The sequence below is a fragment of the Alligator mississippiensis genome, chromosome 11 (assembly GCF_030867095.1).
Source record: "Alligator mississippiensis isolate rAllMis1 chromosome 11, rAllMis1, whole genome shotgun sequence".
NCBI lineage: Eukaryota > Metazoa > Chordata > Crocodylia > Alligatoridae > Alligator > Alligator mississippiensis.
The window spans coordinates 30276817-30301041 of NC_081834.1; the positions used below are offsets into that span (position 1 = coordinate 30276817).

The following is a 24225-nucleotide window of genomic DNA, read 5'->3' on the forward strand; positions in this document are numbered from 1 at the left end:
TACAAGAAGTGGCAGGGGTGTCAGAAAATGCTCAGCAGCTCCAAATGGCACTGCTTCCTCTTTCCATTTTGGGAGCAATGGAATAGCCTTTTTGCACCCCCTCCTGCCAGCACTCAGCCTGAGAAGGGGATAAAGCGATGGATAATGCACTCTTGAAACTGCTCCCACCCTACCTGGATACAGGTGAAGACTCTACTGCAGCTGCTCCATCAGGCTAAGGAAAGAACAGGGTAGGGAGGGAACGGGGTATTGAGAACTGTAGAAGGAGCAAAGATGAGGCTGGAGGGGACAGAGCTGACATGGATGTTGGACGCAGGTAAAAGAGTTGGGTGCAGATCTGAAAGGTCCAGCAGCTGGGGTCAAAATCACCTCTCTGAACACATATGTGTTGATCCAAAAAAATCAAAACACAGATGAAAAAACAATATCATAATTTATAAAGGAAACCGCATCATTTGGGAGAGGGAGATTGACTCATGATTGTTTAAAAAACTTTTGGTTATTAGTATTGTAATTCCTCTTTTTTTCTTGCCCCTCCAGAAAATAAGTTCAGTCTTTATTAGACTTCGTAAAACTTGCAATTTGTCATGTTCATAAAGTATTCTGTTCCAGGCATAAGCAGGTTAGGTCTGTGGCAATTCAAAGAAATTTTATGCTAATCTCAGCACAAATACCAGGCTGGTTCCTTCTTTTTGGCACTGACAGCACTACAGGGAAAGGTATGTCTGCCAGCAGGGCTGAAAGGGGCAATTCAAAGCTGTTCTGTAGCAAGTTACTCTCATAATACTGATGGTTCCTGAGGGAGCAGAATCCAGCTCTCCTTAGCCAAAGGGATAGTTTCATGACACGGAGTCTGTGAAGCTACTATAAGTGAAGAGTAAAGCCACAGGCAGGTGGCAGAGGGAAGTCAAGTCTCCAAAGGAACCTTCTTGGGGTGGGAGAAAGTGGCAAAAGTATGCAAGTAGCAATTCAATTACTGAATTTAAAGGACAAATGATTATTTGTAGCAAATGGGCACCCCAGTTTAAAGCCCTCAAATTGGACATACAAGGCTGTGAGTATCCTAAATGAAATCTGATGATTCATGCTTCACTTACAGGAAGCCACCAGAACCCTCCCAATGTAAACCCTGATGTTTCCAGTAATTTATTTGTTGTCTTTTCCTTTTGTCTACAAGTAACATCCCAAGGCCTTCCTGCAAAACTTCCTCATAGCACTATAAAACACTTTGAAGTTCCATGGAGAATACCTGTAATTGAGCGCTGTTTAAATGTAACTTGGACCAGCAGGAGATTTCATTCCTCTGCTCTTATCTTTTGCTTACATTCCTAAAGGCAAAAACCACAGGCAAAAATCTGTGGTGCAGTCAGTCACCCTCCCCCCACTCTTCCCACAATGCTGTGACAATGGAGAGGAGGAGCGGCAGGGTACAGAGGTCATCCTGAGGATAGGGCTGGAACACCCCCAAGCAGCAAAGCTTTTCTGTGTACACCTCTCTCCATCTGTCCCATCCAGCACTCTGCAGACATGGATGGCTTGGCCTCTTCTACACTGACACATTCAGCTTCTCTCAAGAAAAATGAAAACTAGACATCAGATGGTACATACAGGCTTTCCACGTGAGTAGGAATGATGTCCATTTTATCACAGTTAATTATTGTTTTCATTCTGTGGGGTATTCAGGATTGGCAACAAGGGAAGATATAGGGGAAACATAGTTCCTCTGGTTAAAATAAACTGAATAAAAAGATATGATGAAAGGTTTCCTATCCAGGTTGCCAGTGTAGTATAAAAATGTAGAGATATTCCCTAGGCTGAAAGCACTAAAATATTATCTTGCATCTATTGAGAGAAGAACTGGAGCCAGGACACAGCTAAAATTTCATGGGAAACATGGCTGTCTGTCCAGCCTTCTGAACTCTATATACAGTTGAAGAAATCAGGTTTATGGGCTAAGTCTCTAGTTTTGAAATGCCTAGGCTCCCTGCAATCCCAGTTTCAAAGCTCAGTGGGGCTGACCTAGCACTTCATAATCCCATGCTATGTGAATCAAATTATATACAGTTTACTGCATGTCTTTCTAAGATGAGATCCTAAACTCCATATCACCTCTCCCTGGATATTATATGACATGCCCAATAGTAGATTTTTATAGATGTGGAGCAAAAGCCTGAGGCAGTCCCTCCATCTATGTAAGGGTGGGCCAGATGGGGGTGGCAGTGCCCTAGTGCAGAAGAAGATATGCCTAATAGTGGGAACACTGGTTTAACATGGGGGTGATCAACAGCCCCTGAGTAAATGGTGGCAGTTGTGTCTCCTGACTTCCCAATGTCTATGCCCCTGCTATAGCACTAAAAGAGGGATCTGAGCTAGTGCCTTTACCAGAATTTCTCCCTGCCTGAGTTAATTTGCTTGTGTTTATATAGAGCATTGTATGTTAAGAACCATACAGTGCATTGACTGGCTGTATTTCAATGGGACTGTAAGCATATACCATAGCTTGAAAAGTGCTTTAGGATGAAAAATGATACCTACAAGTAAAGTGGATGGGTGAATATACTGCACACTAGACAGTAATTACAAAAATCAAATCAAGAGCAACCTCAAAAATCTATACCCTGAAACTTCTGTATTATAAACAGGATTTATTTTTAAGAATCTTACCATATCTACACAGCAATAATGTACTATGCATGCACTGAAGATTAAAGATGGGGTGGGGGGAGAGAAGAAGCGAGGAAAAACAGTTTAAACATTCTGGGCCAAAGTCTGTGCTGACTTGTACTCTGTGCAACTGAGCTGAGGTCACTGTATATCAGGAGAACCCAAATGGAAGTTAATTGTTTTCATGTATTAATTCACACTCTCATAAAAGTACATACAGCTCTAGTTTCCTGTACAAAAAGATATACACAAAAGCTGAAAATAAAAAACAGAACTAGATCCCTGGTTAAAGCAAACTCATTACCCAATAAAATTTAACTTCTTCCTCCCACCACCTCCCAGCCCTTCACACACCACCTCAACAAAAGCTTGGGAAAATGGATAAGCCTTGCAGCACACACACTGAGTCAATAAATTTAGGCAATATTAACAGAGATTTGAAGTGAATGCCAGAACAGCAAAAGGTTGTTTCACAGAAGCTAAAAAATGGAAAAAAATCCTATGCGGGTCTGAAACAGTCACTGAATACAGCCTATATTGAATAATTTTTTAACATGGAATATAAGGTTCCTATTCAATCCCTGAATAACATTGTTTTCTCTTCTAAAGTTAGAAGGAAGGTGATTGGAACATTAAAGTTTTCATTATCCCTAGTGGAAAATTATAACAAAGTTATGGAGCTTCTCAAGAGAAGAGAAATGGAAAGAATGATATGAAATTTGAAAAAGTTATCATAAGAGCATAAAAACTACAATTTACTAGGTCAGCGCATAAGTCCATCTTGCCCAGGATCCTGGGTCACACAGTGGTAGAGAGTGGATACTGAAAGAGAGAGTGAACAGGGTCTGACAAGGGTTTTTTCTTGCAGCCTCCAGCATTTAAAGTCTAGGAAGTTCAAATTCAGATGTTGTATCCCTAACTCCCGTGCCCCTTTCTTCTAAGAATTTGTCCAATACTATATTTACCCAAATCCAAGACAACTTTGAATTTAAGATGACCCCAATTATTAGATTGATATATGGAAATTTATAAATTAGATTTATACATTATTGAGATAAAACTTATAAATTTGTTACAAGTTTTCATATATAACACCTAATTATTGAGGGTCATCTTAAATTTGTTCCTCCCACCACTGCAGTGGGGAAAGCAGCAGCAAGAAGAAAAGCAGTAGCAGAGGGGGCAGAGAGTCTGACCCATGTCCCTTGCCCTCCTGCACCTTCCCCCCTGCTGTTGCCTGTCCCCCCCACCACTTCCTCCCCTGGTGCCTTCCCCTTTCCCCCAGTTCGGCAGGGGTCAGAACCACAATATACTCTTTGCCCCCCAGCTGGAGTAGGACCAGAGTCAGCACCAGATCTGGAGTTGTGACTGAGGGTAAGTGCCATTACGGGTTGTAGGGAGGGAAGAGGGAAAGGTGGCAGGAGGGTCCAGGTATGGGAGAGGCACAGGTGGCATGAGACAGGCAGGGGGCAGAGGCTGCAGCTCTGACCCTGAGCCTGAACCCTGGCCATGGCCAGAACTGGAATGACAGCAGCCACCCGCCCTCCCACCTGGTTCTTGAATCCAAGAAGGGGAATCCAAGGGGCTCCCCCTACCATGTTGAATGGGGAAAAGGCTCATCTTACATTCGAGTCAAAATGGTAGTGAGTAGTCATTTAGTATTATCTTCTGAGATCCTTCAAAAAAAGGAACATGACTTCTGCTAGAAGGAAAAATAAGTATGTCAAAAAACTTTCATAATCAGGAACATAGAAAGCAGCTGATTAAAAAAAATTAAGAAAGATTCTCACGATCAAGATCTTTGTGTACGGACAGGAAGAGTTTAGTCAGCTGTATTAGTACAAACTATGTACTGTATTTTCTCCCATTTGAGACACCCCAGAATAAGGTACACGCCTTGTTTTGGAAGGGCAGAATGAAGAAAAAAGGATTTTTCCAGAGCTATGGTTGCATACTGGGGACAGAGCCTAATCCTCAGCTGACTCACCCTTCCTTTCCTGCATAGCTAAATCTGAATCCCTAGCTGCTGCTAAACACTAGTCTACATGGGTGGATCTAAGATTCTGAAAAGATCTAAACTAAGAATCTGTGCTAAACAGCGAAAGAGTCTGAGTTAAAGAGTCTGTGAAAGAGTCTAGGAGTAGCTAGCAAATAGCAAAATTGTCATAAGATTAGCTTGATTAGTGGAAGTCAAGACCATAAAAAAGGAGAGGCCATCATTAACATTTGTAGAGTAAAGAAAAATGAGCCACTATGCCAACTGCCAGTTGCCTGAGCAGTAACACTGCAGCTGCTGCACTCTGCAACAGGAATCAAACCAGGCTGCTTCCAACCCCTTGCAGAAAATCAGTTTTTCTACTTAATCAGCAGATTCTCCCTGTGCCTGAAGAAAGGTGTCTGCCCAAAAGTTTGCAGAGAACAATTTTTCCAATATTCAGTTGGTCTAATTAAAGATATCACATTTACCCAAATAATCTTGTCTGCCTTCTCTACATAATACATGCACCCCTTTTGTTTCCCAGGGGGGCAGGGCTTATTTTGAGGGAAAGGTGCATGCTGTTTGTGAGAAAATACTTTACTAAAACATGAAACTATATTGCCTGAAGTGGAAAAAGGCTGGGAACTCCAGATGCCATCTGATTTACTCTCTTACAGCCAGCCTTTTCAGCCTGTCTACCATTTTTTTTAAGTTTTAAAAGAGGGGGTTTCAATTTTTTTAGTCTAAGTAGCCCTGGTGGCTGGATGCCAAGCGGGGGGAGGGGTAAGCATGCAGCCGGACATGGAGCAGGGCAGCAGGGACGGTTTGCGGCCAGGTGGGGGCAGAGCACTGCTGCCGCCTCCCAGGCGCAGGGCCAGGGTCAGGCAGGGAAGCTCAGGCTGGGGTGAGGGCAGCGGTACCCCTCTACAGGGCGGGGAAGCTCACTGGGCTGGTGTGTGACAGTGGCAGTAGCTGCAATGGTTCCCTGCCCCGCAGAGGGGTGCTGCTGCCCTCGTCCTTCCCAGCCCTGCTCCTGGGAGGCGGCCTCACTCCGTCCCCACCCGCCCATACGTACCCCCTAGGACCAGTCCATGTACCTTCAGGGGTATGCGTACCCCCGGTTGACAACCCCCATTTTAAAACATCCATAGCTGGAAATATTTAACACATTAAAAAAAAGTTTTTAATCTTGTATCTGTGCTTAACTGTCAGCCTCTCTTGTGGCAAAATACTATTCTAGAGGGTATATGAAAAATGTTTTCTAAAGACAATTGGGAGCCTAAATTTCTGAAGTGAATCCCTGAGAATCCCTACTGATATATGAATTAGCGCTGTCCTGCTGGCATTCACCAGTCAGGAATAACACGAGTCCAGTTTATAAGCTAAGGACTGAAACTCCTCCAGCGTTTCACTGAGCTATGATAACCATGGCTCAAGTGGAGAACACTTAGAATTTGTGTATAGGGTCTAGATAGTATTTTGCCACAAGAGAGGTTGACACTTCAGCACAGATCCACGTAATGTAAAATGAGACATCCTCACAGCAGTAAAAATTCAAATGCGTTACTGAGAGATGACTAGTTTTAAGCAAGCTGTTCATTGCCTCCAACAGTTTTGCTGTTTCATACTTTGCTAGTGCTATGGTGGGACCCCTCCAAGCCCCATCCTAGTACCTCCTAGGCACATAGTTTAACATATAAAATATCTTTTCTGTTGCTGTTGGTTAGGCTTGACAAAACTCTCACAGCATCTAGTAAAGCATGCTTCATTTCATGAAAGCTTGTGATATATAGACATATACATACATGTATCATATATATGTGATACACATGCACACAAACAAAATCTACTTTGGTTACTCTATATAAGGTGCACATCTACCCTGCTTTCTATAAAACTTACACCATAAGAGTTCTAATAAAAATATTTCTTATTTTAGGTAAATATTTTTGGAAAGTTTTAAAGAAACTATTCAATGAGTTGTAGTTATATGAAATAAATTTGTGTTATTTTATTAAAAAAACAAAACCAAAAAAATAAAGCTCTGTTCAGCTAAGTCAAGTTTTAAAACCATTTAAATGGAACAAAGATAAAGCTGAATGAAATGTTAGGACAAACTAGTATATTCACAGAAAAATACTGATTGAAGTAACCAAAACCATTCCACTTCAATAGTATCAGCCAAAGGAAAACAATGAATTGAGAAGACAGAACATTTAATTTCAACCAAGTGTTTGAAAACAAAATGGTTAAAAACAAAATGGTTTTGACTTTTGTTTTCTAAATATGTGTGAGACCAATTTTGGCAAGAACATAAAAGAAAACATTGCTCTTTGGATTAAACAAAATGCTTTGTTAGACCTAAAACAAATGTTTTTGAGGGTGTTCATTTTGATACTTTTTCACTGTTGGTCAATCTAAAGCAATTTTTGTTTTGAGTTTTTAGTTCAGCCACTGAACCAAAAAATAATTAATTTTCACAGCTCTACATGTAGGTAGATAAAAATAAAGAACAGTTATTTTGCTTGCTTTGAAAAAAAAGCAATATTACTCCTGAGAAAAATGTATTGGTCTCCTGTGGTAAATTAATTTCCTCATCAATTTGAATATATGTTGGAACAGGTTAGATGTTTTACACTCCAGATTACTGATCCTTCCCCCTGCTCTCACAAGGGAATCCAAAGAAGTTGGCGTGAACAAGGAGAGAGGTGCAAGGAATTTCAGAGGTTATCATATTTCTAAGAAAGGGAGACAGACAGTGGACTTTGCAATCTTCAAGATTTTACTGGATATTTATCCTACATTGCACAGATGAAAAAATGACTTATGATAAAAGAACAATATTTAGGTTGGAAAAACAAAGCCCTGAAAAATTAAAAAATGCCAGATTTGAAGTTGTTCATGCAGCCATAATTCTACCCCCTTGTGGGACTATCCTGTGTGCTGAATAAAGCAGAATGCTGTGACAAAAAATAGCATGTGAATATGTAATTAAAGACTGTCAGAATCCAGATGCACAGACTGAATACGCAGTTTCCTAGATATTTTTAAGAGGGAAAAGGAATGTAAAGCATGGTCTTATGTAATGTAAGGAACTGCCTATGTCCTTAGACCAACACAATTACAACCAACACTCCTGTAAGGAACAGTAATTCTCTATCATACCTCAATCATCAGGTCTTGAGCCCTGTGCTTTCAAGCTGTGTAGCAATGCTAAACTCTAGGACCAATTATAATTTGGAGGAAGGAAGAAAAGGCTGTTTCCTGGGGTGAGGAAGTGGGTCAATGGATCTATGTGCTGGCGCCAGGAACAGCCCAGTTCAGCCCTTGCTCTTCCCTGTTCCACCTGCTGCTCCCAAAGGGAAGAAACATGCTGGGGCTATGTGCTCTGTTCAAGAAGTGTATATAGAAAGTGAAGTCTGTCTTCTTTGTCCCCTCACTTCCCAGGAAGATGGGGAATACCTGCTCCACATGTTACTTCCCCCAAGGGACAGATGTGACTCAGAGATCATGTGCCTGCTCTATGGATGTGGTTTGGCAGGGGTGTGTGAGCTGGGTTCTTTCCCCATGCTCCTCAGCTCTGTTCTAGCTCCCAAGCATCCCCAATGCAGCATGTGCTGCTGCAGCCTTGGGCCAGAATCTTTCAGTTACTTTGGCACCCTACCAACCTTTTCCTGAAAAACACAAGGCACAGCGAGGAAAAGCATTGCTTAACAGTTTACAATTTAGTTGCACCTGAACAGAATGTCATAGGACAAAAACACATTCCTCCCGTCAAAAGGGCCTCTGGCAGGATGAATTTTACTGTCCTGCTCCAACAATGGATGTGATAGAGCATCTTATCAAAATACAGGAATCTTTTACAGTGGAAGCCATTAGGCAACCTAAAAATAGAATTTGTTAGCTCTCTTGCTAAGAAAGAGGCAGGAACTTTAACCAGGGAAAGCATCTGGAGCTGCCAGACCCATTAGACTGTATGAGCATCCTCATATTGGCACTCCACCTCAATAGTTCAGTGTCCCCAGAGGGAAAACTCTGAATGGGACCTGTAGGCCAACCAAGGTTAGGTGCTATATGAACACAAGAAGTCCCTGCTTTGGCGACCTTCAAATCTAAATAGATGTGAACAACTCCTTGCTGGAGAAGGAATAAAACACACCAGCAGGGCTGCTAGCAAACAGTTTCATAGTTTCATAGTAGTTAGGGGTCAGAAGGAACCTGAATAGATCATCTAGTCTAACCCCCCGCCACTGGTTGGAGCACATGCTGGGATCACATGACCCCAGACAGGTGTTCATCCAACCTCTTTTTCAATTAACCCAAGGTAGGAGTGAGGACCACTTCCCTAGGAAGTTGGTTCCAGATTCTAGCTACCCTGACAGTGAAATAGTGCCTCCTAATCTCTAACCTGAACTTATTCTCTAGCAGCTTCTGGCCATTGTTCCTCGTCACCCCAGGTGCTGCTGGGGAGAATAGGGCTCTTCCTATTTGCTGCTGATCTCCCCTAATGAGTTTGTAGGCAGGCACAAAATCTCCCCTCAGCCTCCGTTTGCTGAGGCTGAACAGGTACAGGTCCCTCATCCTCTCCTCATAGGGCCTGCTCTGTTGCCCTCCAACCAAGTGGGTGGCCCTCCTCTGAACCCTCTCAAGGCAGGCCACATCCTTCTTAAAATGCAGTGCCCAGAACTGGATGCAGTACTCCAATTGAGGGCGGACCAATGTCATGTAGAGGGGGAGTATCACCTCTCTGGACTGGCTTGAGATGCATCTTTGGATGCATAACAAGGTATGGCTGGCCTTGCTGGCTGCGGTCTGGCATTGGCGGTTCATGTTCATCTTGGAGTCAATAATGACTCCAAGATCCCTTTCCGCCTCTGTGCTCACAAGGGGGGAGCTCCCCAGCTTGTATATATGCTGTGGATTCCTTCTCCCCAGGTGCAGCACCCTGCATTTATCTACATTGAATCCCATCCTATTACCATCCGCCCACCTCTGTAGTCTGTCTAAGTCTAATTGCAGCCTCTTTCTCCCTTTGAGCATGCCTACCCCTCCCCAAATCTTGGTGTCATTGGTAAACTTGGACAACATGTTTTCCACCCCCTTGTCCAAGTCGCTGATGAAGATGTTGAACAGTGTAGGCCCCAGGACCGAGCCCTGGGGGACCCCACTGTTCACATCCCGCCAGGTCAAGTACAACCCGTGCACCACCACTCTCTGGGTACGCCCCATCAGCCAATTTTTGACCCATCCAACTGTGCAGGCATCAATGCCACAATCGCTTTGGTGGCATTGATGCCACCAAAGTCTTTTAGCTCAACTGTTTTGGATTGTGGGCGTTCATAAAAGAAGGATCAGATACACAGAAAGAAAAGTGAAGGAAAAAGCAATGAAGGAGGATTGGGCAGGGAAGAAGAGATAAGACTTGGGAGGTAGACATGAAACAAAATCATGGCAGAGACTATGAGGAAGAAGGGGAGAGAAAAAGATGGCTGAAGTAAACAAGTAATCAGGCTAGGGTAGAGACAATCCAGTCAGAACTGAAGTAAGCTCCAGGAATGGCTGAAGTTTCTTTCTGTGGCTGCTTATTCAGGTGTTTCCACTTGTTGGAGTCTCCAGCTTGCTCCTATCTGCATCTGTCCCTCGTGGCAGAAGTATGAAGGGGGAGAGAAGAAGTATCGCAGGTAGTGGCCTGGAGTGGATGGAGGGATCTGCCTCACAGGGTAGGGACAGAAGTTACACATAAACTGGTTTAAGTGATCAGAAGCTGGTTTAAATCTGTAACAGAACAGAAGTTCAGTGCACATAAACCAATTTCAAAACGGCCGAAACCGGCCTGAAATCGCTCCAGCGGCAGGAGCAGGACCATGGCCAGAAACCGGTAGCCTGAGGAAAAGCAGGGAGTGGCGAGGGCACCAACACGGCGCTGGCTTCATCCCATGCTGAAGAACCCCTCAGGCAGGGCCCACGCTGCAGTGCCTGGGCCGAGTCCCTCGAAGAGCGGCAAGTGGCACCCAATACAAGGCATTTCCAGCCATGGGGAGGGGGCACGGGCGGGGGAATGTGATCTGGCTGCAGGCATGGAAGGCGGTGGGGGGAAGCCAGGGCTAATCATGGACCCTGACTCCCTACTGTAGTGCAGCCTGAGTTGGGGTGGCCCTAGAGGGTGGGGGTCAGCACCCCCTGCCTCCCGCCCCACATGGGGGTCAGAGTTTGCAGGTGGACTGCAGTTGCAGCACAGCTCCCTGCCTCCTCCCTCTCCTGGTGGTGGCAGAGCAAACCATCGTGGCAGGCAGAAATAAGGCACCTGTCACCTGCCGCCTGCTCACAGAGGTGCCAGGCACTTGGGGCAGGCTGCCTTGGGCCAGGGGCGTGGGCAGTGGAGGGGGGAGGCAATGGACTGCTGCAGCCCAGTCTGGTCTGGCTCGGCCCAGCGGCCCAGGGATGTGGGCAGTGACTGACCTGCAGAAGCCTGCCCTGAGCTCCTGGTGGGTGACAGGTGCCTCACCTTTGCCTGCCGTGATGGTTTGCTCCATTGCTGCTGCTGGGAGAAGGAGGGGATGGGGAGCTGTGCTCCAGCTGCAGTCCACCTGCAAACTGCAGGCCCTGTGTGGGGCAGGAGGTGGTGGACACTGATCTCCACCCCCTCTGATGGGGTGGGGAGCCACGCTCCAGCTGCAGTCTGCCTGCAAACCACACCCCCTGCGCAGGGCACAGGGAGGTGGCAGGTACTGACCCCCACCCCCTGCGCAGGGAGGTGGCAGACATTGACCCCTACCCCCTAGGGCCACCCCAGCCCAGGCTGCACTCTCTCAATGGGAGGCAACGGTGAAGCAGGCTCTGTGATTAGCCCTGGCTCCCCCCCACCTCCCCTCTGTGCCTGCAGCCAGGTTACAATCCTGCTCCTTTCTTCCCTCCCCGTGGCCAGACCTACCTTGGCATTGGGAACTGCTTGCTGCTCCTCCGAGGGACTCAGCCCAGGCACCGCAACGCAGCCCCTGTCTGAGGGGATCTTCAGCATGGGATGGAGCCAGTACTGTGTTGGTACCCACACCACTCCCCCCTTCCCCTTAGGCTACCAACATCTGGTTGCCGTTGCCCTGGGGGAATTAAACCCCCACTTCCCCTAGGGCTACCGGGGTCTGGCCATGCTCCTAATCCTCCTGCTGGAGCAGTGAGTGAGTGAATAGGGATAGGGGGGCTGGGGACCCCTGGCAGGCCCTTCATTCTCCCCACTCCCTCCAGACACATCCTGGCTGGCGTCCCTGCAGGCCAGGGTGCGGGTTTAGACCCCTCCCCAATCACACTCAGGCCTGCCAAGGCCTGGCCACACCCCCCCCTCAGCTCAGTTTCCCTCCAGCAGAGGACTTGCTCTAGTACCCGCTGGTTTCTGCCCTGAGCCACTGCAGGCATGTGGCTGCATTTCCTGAATCAAAAGTGAATGTCTATTCATTTGTAAATTGGTTCAATCTACACAGGTTAGACTAACCTGAAAAGATTGAATCAATTCAGGCTTGGGCTTTTTGAATGTCTATACCTAGCCACAAAGTTCAGGGACTAGAGGGATGCTCAGGTGAGGGTTGGCAACTTAAAGGTTTGAATCTTACTCTTCTAATTTTCAAAGACAAGTAGGGTTGACCTGTTTAATACTTGGACAGGCAGCCATTTGAAAATCTTCTGTATTCTGTGTTTGGTCCCTTCCGGGTTCAGAGTAGTGTTGCCAACTCTCACCATTTTATTAATGGTCTTGTATATTAGATGTTTTACTTAAAGCCCTAATGCCTGGAGACAATTTCAATTTTCACTTGAAACAGAAGTTTTTGGCTCTTGTGTTTGCAGGAAAAAAAAAACCCTTGCAAATATGAACTGAATATACACTAACAACTCTAATACCAGTAAGCAAATAAAAAATAACTAAAATGTATTGTTTAAAGAAAAATGATTTGGAGGGCCACAGAGGCCACCTTATGAGTTTCAAACACTTACTGCTGTAAGGCTAGGGACAGACATTTAAAAAGCCTGAGCCTGAACTGATTCAATCTTTGCAGGTTAGTCTAACCTGGCTAGGCTAAACCAGTTTGTAACTGGACAGACATTCTCTCTGAACTAAGGAAATTCAGGCATATGCCTGCAGGGGCTCAGGCTAGAAGCCGGAGGGGGAGGGCTAGCACAGCCCTCCCTTCCCTTCCAGAGTGCCAAGCTCAGTGGGGCCAGGCCCAGGCAGGACCTCTGATTAGTGAGGCCTGCCTGCAACATCCCAGGCTTTTTCCCGTTCACTGCTCAAGGGGCGGGAGTGTTGCCAGACCCTAGCCCCCTGCTAGCACTCTGAGGCAAGGAGGGTGTGCAATGCATGTATCTGTTGATGATTCGGAGCTTTTCAATCTCCCTCTCCCTGCCTCTTTATACTGTCTACAGTAAACTGACAGGCGAGCAAGCCAGCAGGGAGCCAATAACAGTATTTATCACCACTTCAGCAAAACAATAGGCTCTCTCCATTAATTCACACCCTTCTTAAACAGTTTACCAGCTGACTTCTTGATTAGCTCCAAAAAATCCTAAGTGGTCACTGTTCTGTTTGCCTGTCCCAGTGAAACTGGAGAGACTTACACACAGAGACCCCTCTCAGCATTAGCTAGCGTACCACATACCTACGGTCTGTGGGGCTAGGGTCCATGCTGTGGGAGATAGGAGGGAGGGAAGTGGGGATCCCAGCTTGTCTAGCAAGCAGTGAGAGAGGGTAGGGCAGGGGGAAGTCAGGCAGACCCTGCTGTACCTGCAGTCTCTGCCAGAGCTCTGGCCAGGGAGCAGAGGGGAAGGGCCAGCCCTGCTGTGAAGCAGGGAGCCCTGCTCAGCCCAGAGAGCATGCTGGGATGCTGGGGAAGTCTAGTTTATCTTAAACCAGCAAGGGGTCTAGGACAGACATTGCATAAACCGGTTTGACCAAATCAGTTAAGTCTGATACTACATTCAACCAGGTTTATCTCAAACTGGTTTCAGCCATTTTCAAACTGGTTCATGTGCACTGAACATCTGTTCTGTTACAGGTTTAAACCAGTTTCTGATCACTTAAACCATTTTATGTGTAATGTCTGCCCCTAGCCTAGGTGTTGTAAATACAACACTAGTACAAAGAAGTACACTCTCAATAGAGCTGTTTGTCTGGGCCAAAAGGAAATTTAGTTTTGGATTTTGTTTCCAGTCTCTTTAAGCTCATTCCTTGGTGCTGCAGTGAATTCAAATGACAAAAAGTCACTAGCCTACAGCCATGTGCTGTGATCTTTTCAGTTCTCATCAACTGAGCAAGACAGACCTAGTTTGTGTTTGGAAGGGTAAGGTGAAGTGAATTCCTTTAAAAGTCGACACATTTCTGCATTTATTTAGTTCTTCCTAGGAGTTTTTCATTTTTTGCCTAACTTTAAGTATTTTCATAGATAATTTTTACAAACATTTAATAATATGCATAAGGTAGAAAGTCTGATTCAGTTGAAGTCAATGGCAAAACTCCATTGGAGTTAGGATTTTAGTTATGGTGTCTAAGCATTTGTGCATTAAGGTTGCCTTGTGTGTTCTTTTTACTGCAAGGACATCTGCCTCCCTATTCAAGCCTTGCAGATTTCCACTTCTATCAATTAAAATCCTTCAACCTGGATCATCCAAATTATATTCACCTTCTGGACAGGAACACTTTCAGAGACCCTCTATGCTGTTTTTTAATTTTCTAGAGGTGTAAATGTCAAGCACTGAGCAATGCTACCTTTCCACATGGAAGGTTCAGCAAGTGGGGGGAGGAAGGAGGGAATGAAACAAATGAAAAAACACCAAACAAAATCTTTGCATTTATATGCCTCCTTGCATTTGAGGATGTGAATGCATTTTTACAAACACTGCTCGCGTAAGGAAGATGAATGTTATATTCATATTACAAACTGGAAACTGAAATAGAGGTTATTTGACCCCCTTAGTGTCAAACACAAGTCAGGGACATATATTTGAATAGAGCCTAAGCAACCTTATACTAAGAATGTTCTTCTATTAAACAGTACTCCCTCTTTCCACACAGACCTAATAAGAGAAATATTATTAAACAAAACTGGAAATTTAGAAAAAGTGAAAGTTAAAGAACCCCTGCCATGGTTGATTCAATACAGAAGGCTATTCCAGCTGTGTGTGCAGCACTGCTTTTGAATTATAGCCCTGCTTTTAAATTCTTCTGTATAAACTAGTATAGGGGAAGTCAAATTCAATATACGGAAGTGAAGATTTCATACTGAAAACCCACTACACTACAAATGAAAATTGCCACTTTTGAGAAATTCCCAGGGCCATCATCATTCATAAAAGCTATGGGCATCCTTTCAGAAAGGATACCGTATATTTAATTTGTAGCTTTACTGCATATTTGAAACGCAACTGCATAATGGTACATGATCAGCCTGCTAAGCTGAAATTCATTGCTCTTATTGCAAAATCAAACTTCTTCCCTGTAATTTAAGTTTTGGTGACAAATGAGCTTATTTCTTGAACTGTATCTCATCATGATGGCATATGGCATAGAATTTGCTATGCTGAATCACACAGTTAATCAAAATCTTACAAGCTGCTTAGGGTTCCAGAACAAGACACCATATAGCAGAGGTGTCCAACCTGTGGCACACGTGACACAAATGGCAGACACCTTCTGTATGTGGCACACAGCAGATCAGGGAGGGGGCATGCAACGTAACAGCAGATAGAACAGAAAGCAGAGAAGCATATCAGGCAGGGAGCACAGAGCAGGGAGCAGAAAACAGCATCAGATCAAGCAGAGGATTGGGATCAGAATAACACTCAAAAAGGATTACAGAGCTAGTTAGTGGCACACCTGCAAAAAAAGTTGGACCCCCATTGCCCTATACCATGTATACAGCTTATTATGCAATTCTGTACACAAAGGCGAAATTCCTTCCTGATACCTTTTACAGTTGATTAGCTGTATAAAATATTAAGTTTTATTTTTGCTGCCTCTTATGTTGGACAATCAAAGTAGGAATTCTGGAGTTTATTAAAGAAAGCATGAAAGTATATTTTTTTTAATCACTGTTGTTACTAATTATTAATGTCTGTATACAAGTTGTGTTTTGGAGATCTGTGACTAATTTTTTTTATGTAGTAGAACAGAGCTGGCCTGAGGGCCTCATGTGACCCAGGAGGGGTTAATGTGCAGCCCCTGGGCTCTCACCCAGCTGGCCACTCCTCTCATGCTCCAGCTGGAGTCTCCCTCCTCCAGTTGCTGCTTCCTGTCTCTGCCCCAGGCTGCAGGGAAGTGTGGCAGTGCAGGGAACTAAGGGTGAGTTCGGGGTCACACTGATGATGGGAGAGAAGCCACCTGTGTGTGTGTGTGTGTGTGTGTGTGTGTGCACGCGCGCGCTGAGGGAGGATCATGGCCGCACTGTGCAGTAGTGGCAGAATGAGGAGCATCTGTGCAGTGTACCTGGTGCGGTCCTTGCAGTGTGTAGCCCCAACTGATGTGGTCCCTGAGGTCTTAGAAGTTGGACAGCCCTGTAGTAGAATTCAGGTATTAAAACAATTATTGATTTTCTATGAAAGTTGAATGTAAGCATTAGGTTTTCTTAATTTAGCTGTAATCAAGTTTTCTCAACTTATTTGACTGGAGTTAATTGATTCATTAGTTACTTTGGGTAGAGTATAAAGAGGGTCACTGAAGCGCAAGGAAGGAATAGTTTTTGGAAGGACAGAAAATGATGCATACTGTGCAAATTAACAAATACGTTGCTGCAAGACAAAGTTGAGCTGTTCTCTTTCAAAATGCATCTCTTTAAATGTATATTTAAAAAAAAATTACCTCCATATGATTCCATGTAGTTTGTATAAAATCCCAAGTGTAAACATCAGAGGAAAGAGATCCTTAAGATAATTTTTTTCAAGGAGTCCAGTCTGTCAGTTCCCTCCCACCATCACCATACAAAATTAAAAACAAAATTAAACACACACACACACCCTGTCCAACCATGATATTATTTACACTCTGTTGCTTCAAACCCTCCAAAAATGTTCATGCTACAGGAGTACTCTACGCCCATCATGTTCAGAGCGCAACAGACTACAGCAAAAGTTCCCAAACTGTGGTCAACAGACCAGTGATGACCCATGAGGCCATGGTAAACAGCCTGCAGATCACACTGAGCACTGTGCCTCTTTATAACATTTGTTTTGAGGATAAGGGGGCAGACTGGTCTGCAAAAAATTCTGAGGGTTAACAGTGGTCTGCTGTCTAAAAAGTCTGGATACCACTGAACTAGAGGGAAACAAGTTCAAAAAAGGACCTTTCGCAGTGCCCACCCTGCCATCAGCTGCCTTTTCTTTAAATAACAAAAATGTTAGCTTGTGTTCTTCCACTGGTTGCAATCAGTGGCAATGTGTAGGGGGTGCACGTGCACCCCTTGAGAGCACCAGCGCACCCCCCCGACCAGCCATGCTCACCACTTAGGTGATGGGTGGGGGGGCAAGTGGGACCGCCGGTGCTTGCCCTGCCAGTGTCAGCCATCACTGCAGCCACTCCCAGAAGCAGCCGCAGCCACTCCCGGAAGTGGCTGCAGTGATTGGCCATTGTGGGATTGGCCGCGAGGACCCTCCCCACAATCGGCGGGATTGGTCACAGGGCGGGCATGTGCCCCCCCTGACTAAGGTGGCACCAGTCGCCCATGGTTGCAATAGTGGAAGAAGCACACAGGGAATCTTCAGATTAATGTATTTAAAATCACTTATGGCTGCTGAAACATTGCCTCCGCTACAAAATTTTGCAAGATAGTCCTACTGTTACTAAGGCTAGGAACAGATGCTGCATTTTGCCTGGGACAAGCTGTGCCTGTGTTTGTTGTCAAACAGAAAAGTCTTGGGATTGGCAAGTACACACAACTGCCCTTCCAATCAGGGTTTACCGAGTGGCTGAATACACTGCCACTTTTCTGCTATTAATACAAGCAAGCAAAATGCTGGCTTGCATCCATAGATGCTTCTCCAGCAAATCCCGGGATGTCATTCTCCCGTTGTACTTGGCCTTGGTGAGGCCACAGCTGGAGTACTGCATCCAGTTTTGGGCTCCACAATTCAAAAAGGATGTGGAAAAGCTTGAGAGAGTGCAGAGGAGAGCCATGCGCATGATCAGAGGTCAGGAAAACAGACCTTATGACGAAAGGCTGAGAGCCATGGGATTTTTCAGCCTAGAAAAGCGCAGGCTCAGGGGTGATCTGGTGGCCATGTACAAGTTTATCAGGGGTGCTCAACAGGATCTGGGGGAACATCTGTTCACCAGAGTGCCCCAAGGGATGACAAGATCGAATGGTCACAAACTCCGCTGCGACCGATTCAGGCTGGACATAAGGAAGAACTTCTTTACTGTCCGAGCCCCCAAGGTTTGGAATAGACTGCCGCTGGAGGCGATTCAAGCACCCACTCTGAACACCTTCAAGACACATTTGGATACTTATCTTATCGGGATCCTATGATCCCTGCTGACTTCCTGCCCCTGGGGCAGGGGGCTGGACTCAATGATCCTCCAGGGTCCCTTCTAGCCCAAATGTCTATGAAATCTATGAAATACAGTGATACAATCCTGGGACAACTGTTCAGACTCACCTGGTGATGTCCCAGGACAAAACTATTAGCATTTGTTATTCTGTGAAATATTTTAGGGTTTGCCTTGGAACAACAGACATAGATGTCTGAACAACTGCACTTTGTCCTGGGATAAAATGGTTTCTTACATGACAAAAACCACAGTGATTATGTATAGCTTAACAATAAGATGAATGGGGAGTGTCAGGGAAAATAAACTAGGAACTACTAGCAACATTTTAAGTACTTTATCCTCTGAGGGGATGAGGCTGCTCCAGGGAATAGGGTCCAGCCTGCCCCCCAGAACTGTGATTCTTAATCTTACCAGACTCAAGGCACCTCTTGAAAAATGCCAACTCTGAGATATCATTTGGTTTTTTGACTACAGAAAAATAATAGACCAATCCTTCTGCTGCAAAAAACTCTGAAAGACCATAACAAGTCTGAATGTCTTTACTATGGATTTCTACTTGAAATCTCTGGGCTTAGCTTGTGGATCATGTTTTCACACCTAAAAGAGCTAACACTGTGTGGCACCTCACCACACCCTTGAAAGAATCTCAATGCACCCTAGTTAAGAGTCACTGCTTCAACACATCTGGGTTGAATCCTGTGTCCATCATGGGCTCTGTGTCTTAGGATGCATCCCGCCACAGCTGATCTACTTCATTTGGCGATGTCTGTTTTTAACTTATCACAGCTGATCCACTTTATTGGGCATAACACATGTCGCCACTTGTCAGGGGATTCCCCATGTCCCTCACCAGGGGCCTGCACTGGGCCCTGCAAAGCCACAGGTCAATGCGAGTCCCAGCACAAGGTGGCACAGAAGCACAGGGCAGTGCAGGAGTCAGGGAATTTCTGGTGCCCCATGCCTTTACAGCAGGACCTGCCTCAACCAATGCCTCTTTATGCATGGGAGGGTGTGGTTCCCAGCAAGGAGGTGCATGGCAGCATGGGACATGTGAATTCCTAACACCCCATGACTCCACGCTGGGACCTACACTGGGTCCCATGCTGACCTGTACTTCACACGGAGACACGGGTCTATGCAGGTCCCAACGTGGAGGCATGGGTTGCTAGGAATTCTGCAAAACAGGTTGGAGTGGGAGCTACTACAGGTCTCATGCTGACCTGCGCCTCCGCGTGAAGCAGAGTGAAGCAGGTTGATTCAGAATGGAGGCATGGGGCACCAGGGATTCCGTGGGTCCCATGCCTCCATGTAGGGACCCACAAAGACTTTCACCATGTACCAAGATGTGCCCATGGAGATCCCAGGTTGGGTCCCTGTTAGTGGGAAAAGCTCGGCAGGTACTCCAAGAGCTTCAGGACCCAGTGCTGCACACAAATTCCCAGGGTGCCCAGGATCAGACCCCTTTAGCCCCCAGAACACCTGCCTGGGGCAGCTGGGGAATGCAGGCAACTTTGGGGTGCTTGTGCTTTTCTGCCGCAGAACAAATAGACATCCTGGGAATTCTTGATACTATACTATTTTACATTACTTTTTGTTGCAGCCACTGATCTGGTGCAGCAAAGGGTAGGGAGATCTATTTGCTCACCATTTGTACCGCCAAAAAAAATTGTCAGGAATCATCTACTTCTACTCTTAGTTATCCTTCTGTAAGATGCGGATAACAGCAGCTCCCTACGTCACAGGGGTGTTATGAGAATAAACTGATTTAAGATGATGAGGCACTTATTACTGTGTCAGTGGGGGTCATAGTATCTAAACAAATTAATCCACCCATGCTCATGTAATGTCTAATCCAGGTGGTATTTAAAGAACTGCAGGTGGCTACCAGTTTGTCTAAGGTCCTGATATCACTAATACCAGTGCAACTGAACTAGCACCAGCAATGTTGAAAATGTTTGTAGACAAAATCCCCATTTCAAAATCTCCAATAATTTTTAAATACACTTTTGAGTATATATTCCCTCCAAATATCAAACAGAAATGCAATGAATGCATAATGGAAAATGACAGACTAGAGAAAATATGAACATAAATAAATTTATGGCTATATATAATCTTGTATTCATATTTTAACTTGAAGACCACAATCTAAATACAGGACTGGTATTATTTATAGATGGATAAAATAAGTCAAGGAAAGAGACTAGGGATAAAAATTATTCTACTTTATTATTTGAGAGACAGGAAACAAACAGCTAGCAATAACTGAATCAGACTGTGGCTGGTTTTGTCTAGGTGTACAAGACATGAGGAGAACTTACAAGGAGTTCTCCGCACCCTATACTCATCTATACTTGTGGCAGTCAGAAACCAAGAGCCCGCTCTGCCTTTATTAAAGATATATACTGTAATTGTATTCTATAGCACTTACACCAAATGCTGAAGTTTATCGTGAAAAAAGGAATGTTTTGGACCAGTCTGTGACAAACTTCATTACACTGGAACTAGGCTTCAGGAAATGTACCACCAATCGTAACTGAAAAGACCTCATCTGATTCAATGTTTTAGCTTAATTAATCAAATAAACCCTTTAGAGACCCTTTAGAGAACTACTTGGAGAACTTCATGAACTATAAAAACAAACCATGCCCACAACAAAATTAACTCCACCCTCAAAAGTTGTAGTGTAGTACTCAAGAGCCCTCCCTTGGCACACTAGGGGCATTCTCCCTATCTTCATACCCTGCAACCTTAATGACTCTGATTACTGCCAGTGATGTGATGAACCACTGCATTTGCCACCCCATCCCAATGCCTCGGGGAATTGTGACTTCCTGTGTGTTATTTTAACCGTACCTTTAATGCCTTAAGTTCATAGATAGTAAGGTTGGAAGGGACCTCAGAAGACCATCGGATCCATCCCTCTGCACCAGGCAGGAAAGACAGCTGGGGTCAGGTGACCCCAGCAAGGTGACTGTCTAGTCTCCTCTATGAGTTCCTCAGTTCAATGAGTTCCTAAGACACTGGTCACGTAAAAAGGATGTTTTCAATCAACAATCATGCAGAGAATCTATACCTGTGATGAACATAAAAGACTGAAACATTATGGGGATGAGCAACATAAAAATAAATTGTTGTATATTTTTCACACAGTTCTTTATAACCTTGAAATACAGATATTACCCCTACCTTGAAACTTAGCTGTGATTACTATACATACTACACAGAACTTACTATTGGTGTTTATTTACAACTAACTATTAACATTAGAACAACTTTATGAGACTATCATACTTATTCACATTTTTAAATGAAAAAAATTCAAAGGGAATGTTAAAAAAACCCCTCACACATATGAGAGGCAGGAAGTTAGGTTTGTATCAGCAGTTGTGTTGAAAACACATTTAAATCAAACCAAAATAGTATCAGAAAGTCTGGAAACACATAGTTAGGATTTTAACATCAACACTGAGTGTGTCCCCCCTCAAACCAACTACCATCTGCCAACTAGCTTGCAGCTACAAACCACAGATCTTATACTCCCAAAGAAACTACATACTGGCTTGAAACTGTACATATCCACTAATTAGAATCTAGACCCAAGACCACAGAGCAAATCGGTGCCAGAGTCAGAATTAGAATTCTTATGTTTCTGGCTCCCAGCCCAGTGTTCAATCTGCTGGTCCATACTGCTTCTCAAGAGAAAGCAAAACCCAGTCTAAGAATATTCCACTCCTTGCTCATGGTATATACAAAATCTACCACTCATCAAAAAATAAATGTTATTTTGTTTTAAAGGCTTGTTTTAATTAGAAATACAAGAGAAAGCCAAAAAATCTATAGTGTCTTCAAATAAAATGAGAAAAATTGCAAGTAAGTCTCGGAGCAGTACTAGCAAGACACTCCTAAATTGAGGGACCAGCCATAGCTTTAAGTTCTACCTAGTGATCATTTCTGTTCTTTACAGTTCATGAGATACTGTTCCTACAAAAAAACCCCACAAACACAAATCCCATGTAATTCCTATGACACTTTACCCTCAACATAGTTAACTCAGACATGATTTTAGCATCCAACTGATCACAAACTTTTAAGATGGATGTTCTGTATCATTTGAAAATTAAAAAAGAAACGAAAAAGAAATCCCACAAACAAAAACTGGGAAACCAGACTTCCACATAATATAAAGCATTTGTTTTCAGAGCCAGGCTTTCAAAGGCTTCAGCTGCTAAGATCACAACAGAATTAGGCAAAAGTACAACAGGAAACAAAGTGATACAATTTTTAAGATCTCAGAAGCCATCGACCTGACACTTATTATTAGGCATACAGTACTTAAAAAACATGATAAGTAATTTACTGATCGTTTTTTGAAGTGATTAGAAATTCCCCCAAAGAACTCAAAACCTAATTTTAGATGAAAACAACAGGAAAATCACATGGTTATTTAGTTTTGAGTGTGTTTACATTTTGGCAATTCTTTTAAACTAATATGAAGTCACACTTTTTGTATGTGAGACTGAAGATGTGGGTTTTCAGAAAGAAGGTGGAAGAGGAACGATCGGTGGTAAAAAAGGGCCTGGGCCCTTTCTCTTCGTGACCAAAACATTTTCCAAGATTTGATCTTGCATCAAAGACACAATTTTTGCTGACAAATATATGTTTTTAAATGAGCATGAACTCTCTTTAGCAGTTTGAGAAAGAAGACATATGCACAAAACAGAATAATTTCCAAGGGAAATGCAGTGGGGCTATTGTAAGGGAACATGCATCCTGAGGAAGGGAAGAAAACAGTTGTAAAAGGTCTGGGAAGATGTTCTATTAACACAAAATGGCTCAGTACTACCAAAACCAGCAGAAAACACTGGTCCTTATAAAAGAATTACAATCGTTTGACCTCTGATGAGACTGAGTGAATCGGAACAGTTAATGCCAAATCTACCAGCATAAATTTACAATGAATTTGACCATTTGGCTTGTACGTAGGGCATGTTTCTAAGGGTGCATACAGAAATTTGGGGAAGTTAGAGGGAGATTAGATCAAGTTAAATATGGCCACCAGATCTAAGGTAACATGGGATGAAGGGGGCTAGCAGGGATGGTGCTTGGGGGGAAGCAGGCTCCAGGGGAGAATTGGGGGAGGGAAATCAGGGGGCAGGCAGGGTCCATGGGGGAGATTGAAGAGGCAAGCAGGCCCATGGGAGGGATTGGGGTCAGCTGAGGGGGGTTGGTGGGGTCTGACATGATCAAGGGGTCTAGTGGGGTCCACCAAGGGGCTTGAGAGGCTCTCTTTCCAGGGCTGGGACTAGCAGCTGGGCTTTCCTAGCCCTGTGGCTATGCTGGGAACTGTACAGAAGTTCAGGAGAGTTAGATGGATCTAAAAATGGCAAACCCAGTCCAAGTTTAACTACCTCAGAGGCAGGGTTAACTTAGATCAGATCAACAATTTTTAGACTGATCCAACTGCATTGAACTTCTGTACAGTTTGCACTTTGATCAACCTAACTAGGTATCTCAGGACTCAGACAGAAGTGACAATTTTCATCCGATCTGGGCACAGAAAGCCATAACCAAACACAAGTGCATGGCTGTAGACAGCTTCAAAAAATGGCCAACTGGATGAAAACCTGCCTCCTCATTGCATGGGGAATCAGATGAACACACAGAACATTTTCTTAATTTCTGCCTTAACTGCCTGCCTGCCAGCCTTGAGCTGTTTTCAAAATGGAAGGGGGGGGGAGGGGATGGTAAGGGACCAGAGGGAGTTGGTGTGGGGGGTTTTCAGCCCCCACTGTAGGGTGGGGCAGGCATATTGGAGCCCCTTCCCAAGGTGGGGGGCTCCAATTCACCCACCCAGCATTGGTTAGGGAACCCCTAGAACTGAGCTCCCTCTGCTCTCTTTCTCCCCTCCCATTCTGAAACAGGGTAGGCTGAGAGAGAAGAGGGGCTGTTGCTAGCAGAAACTGGCTACAGGTGCCAGACAGCAGCTAGATTCCCCTCCCCTCTACAACCAACAGTGAACTTCATTGTAACTCAGAATGTTTTCTGCAAAGCATTC

The 24225-nt window shown here is 44.5% G+C and overlaps 1 protein-coding gene across 2 annotated transcripts in view; it reads left to right on the forward strand.

Moving 5' to 3' along the window:
* Nucleotides 1-1384: 1384 nt before the first annotated feature.
* Nucleotides 1385-24225, forward strand: part of NRG4 (neuregulin 4) — a 105067-nt gene continuing 82226 nt past the window's right edge. The window contains exon 1 of one of the 2 annotated variants that reach the window (XM_014606043.3): nt 1385-1619. In XM_014606043.3, the coding sequence (XP_014461529.1) occupies nt 1580-1619 (40 nt within the window). In that variant the 5' untranslated portion in view covers nt 1385-1579. The remainder of the gene's footprint in view (nt 1620-24225) is intronic. The other variant, XM_006261348.4, reaches the window with a different exon arrangement.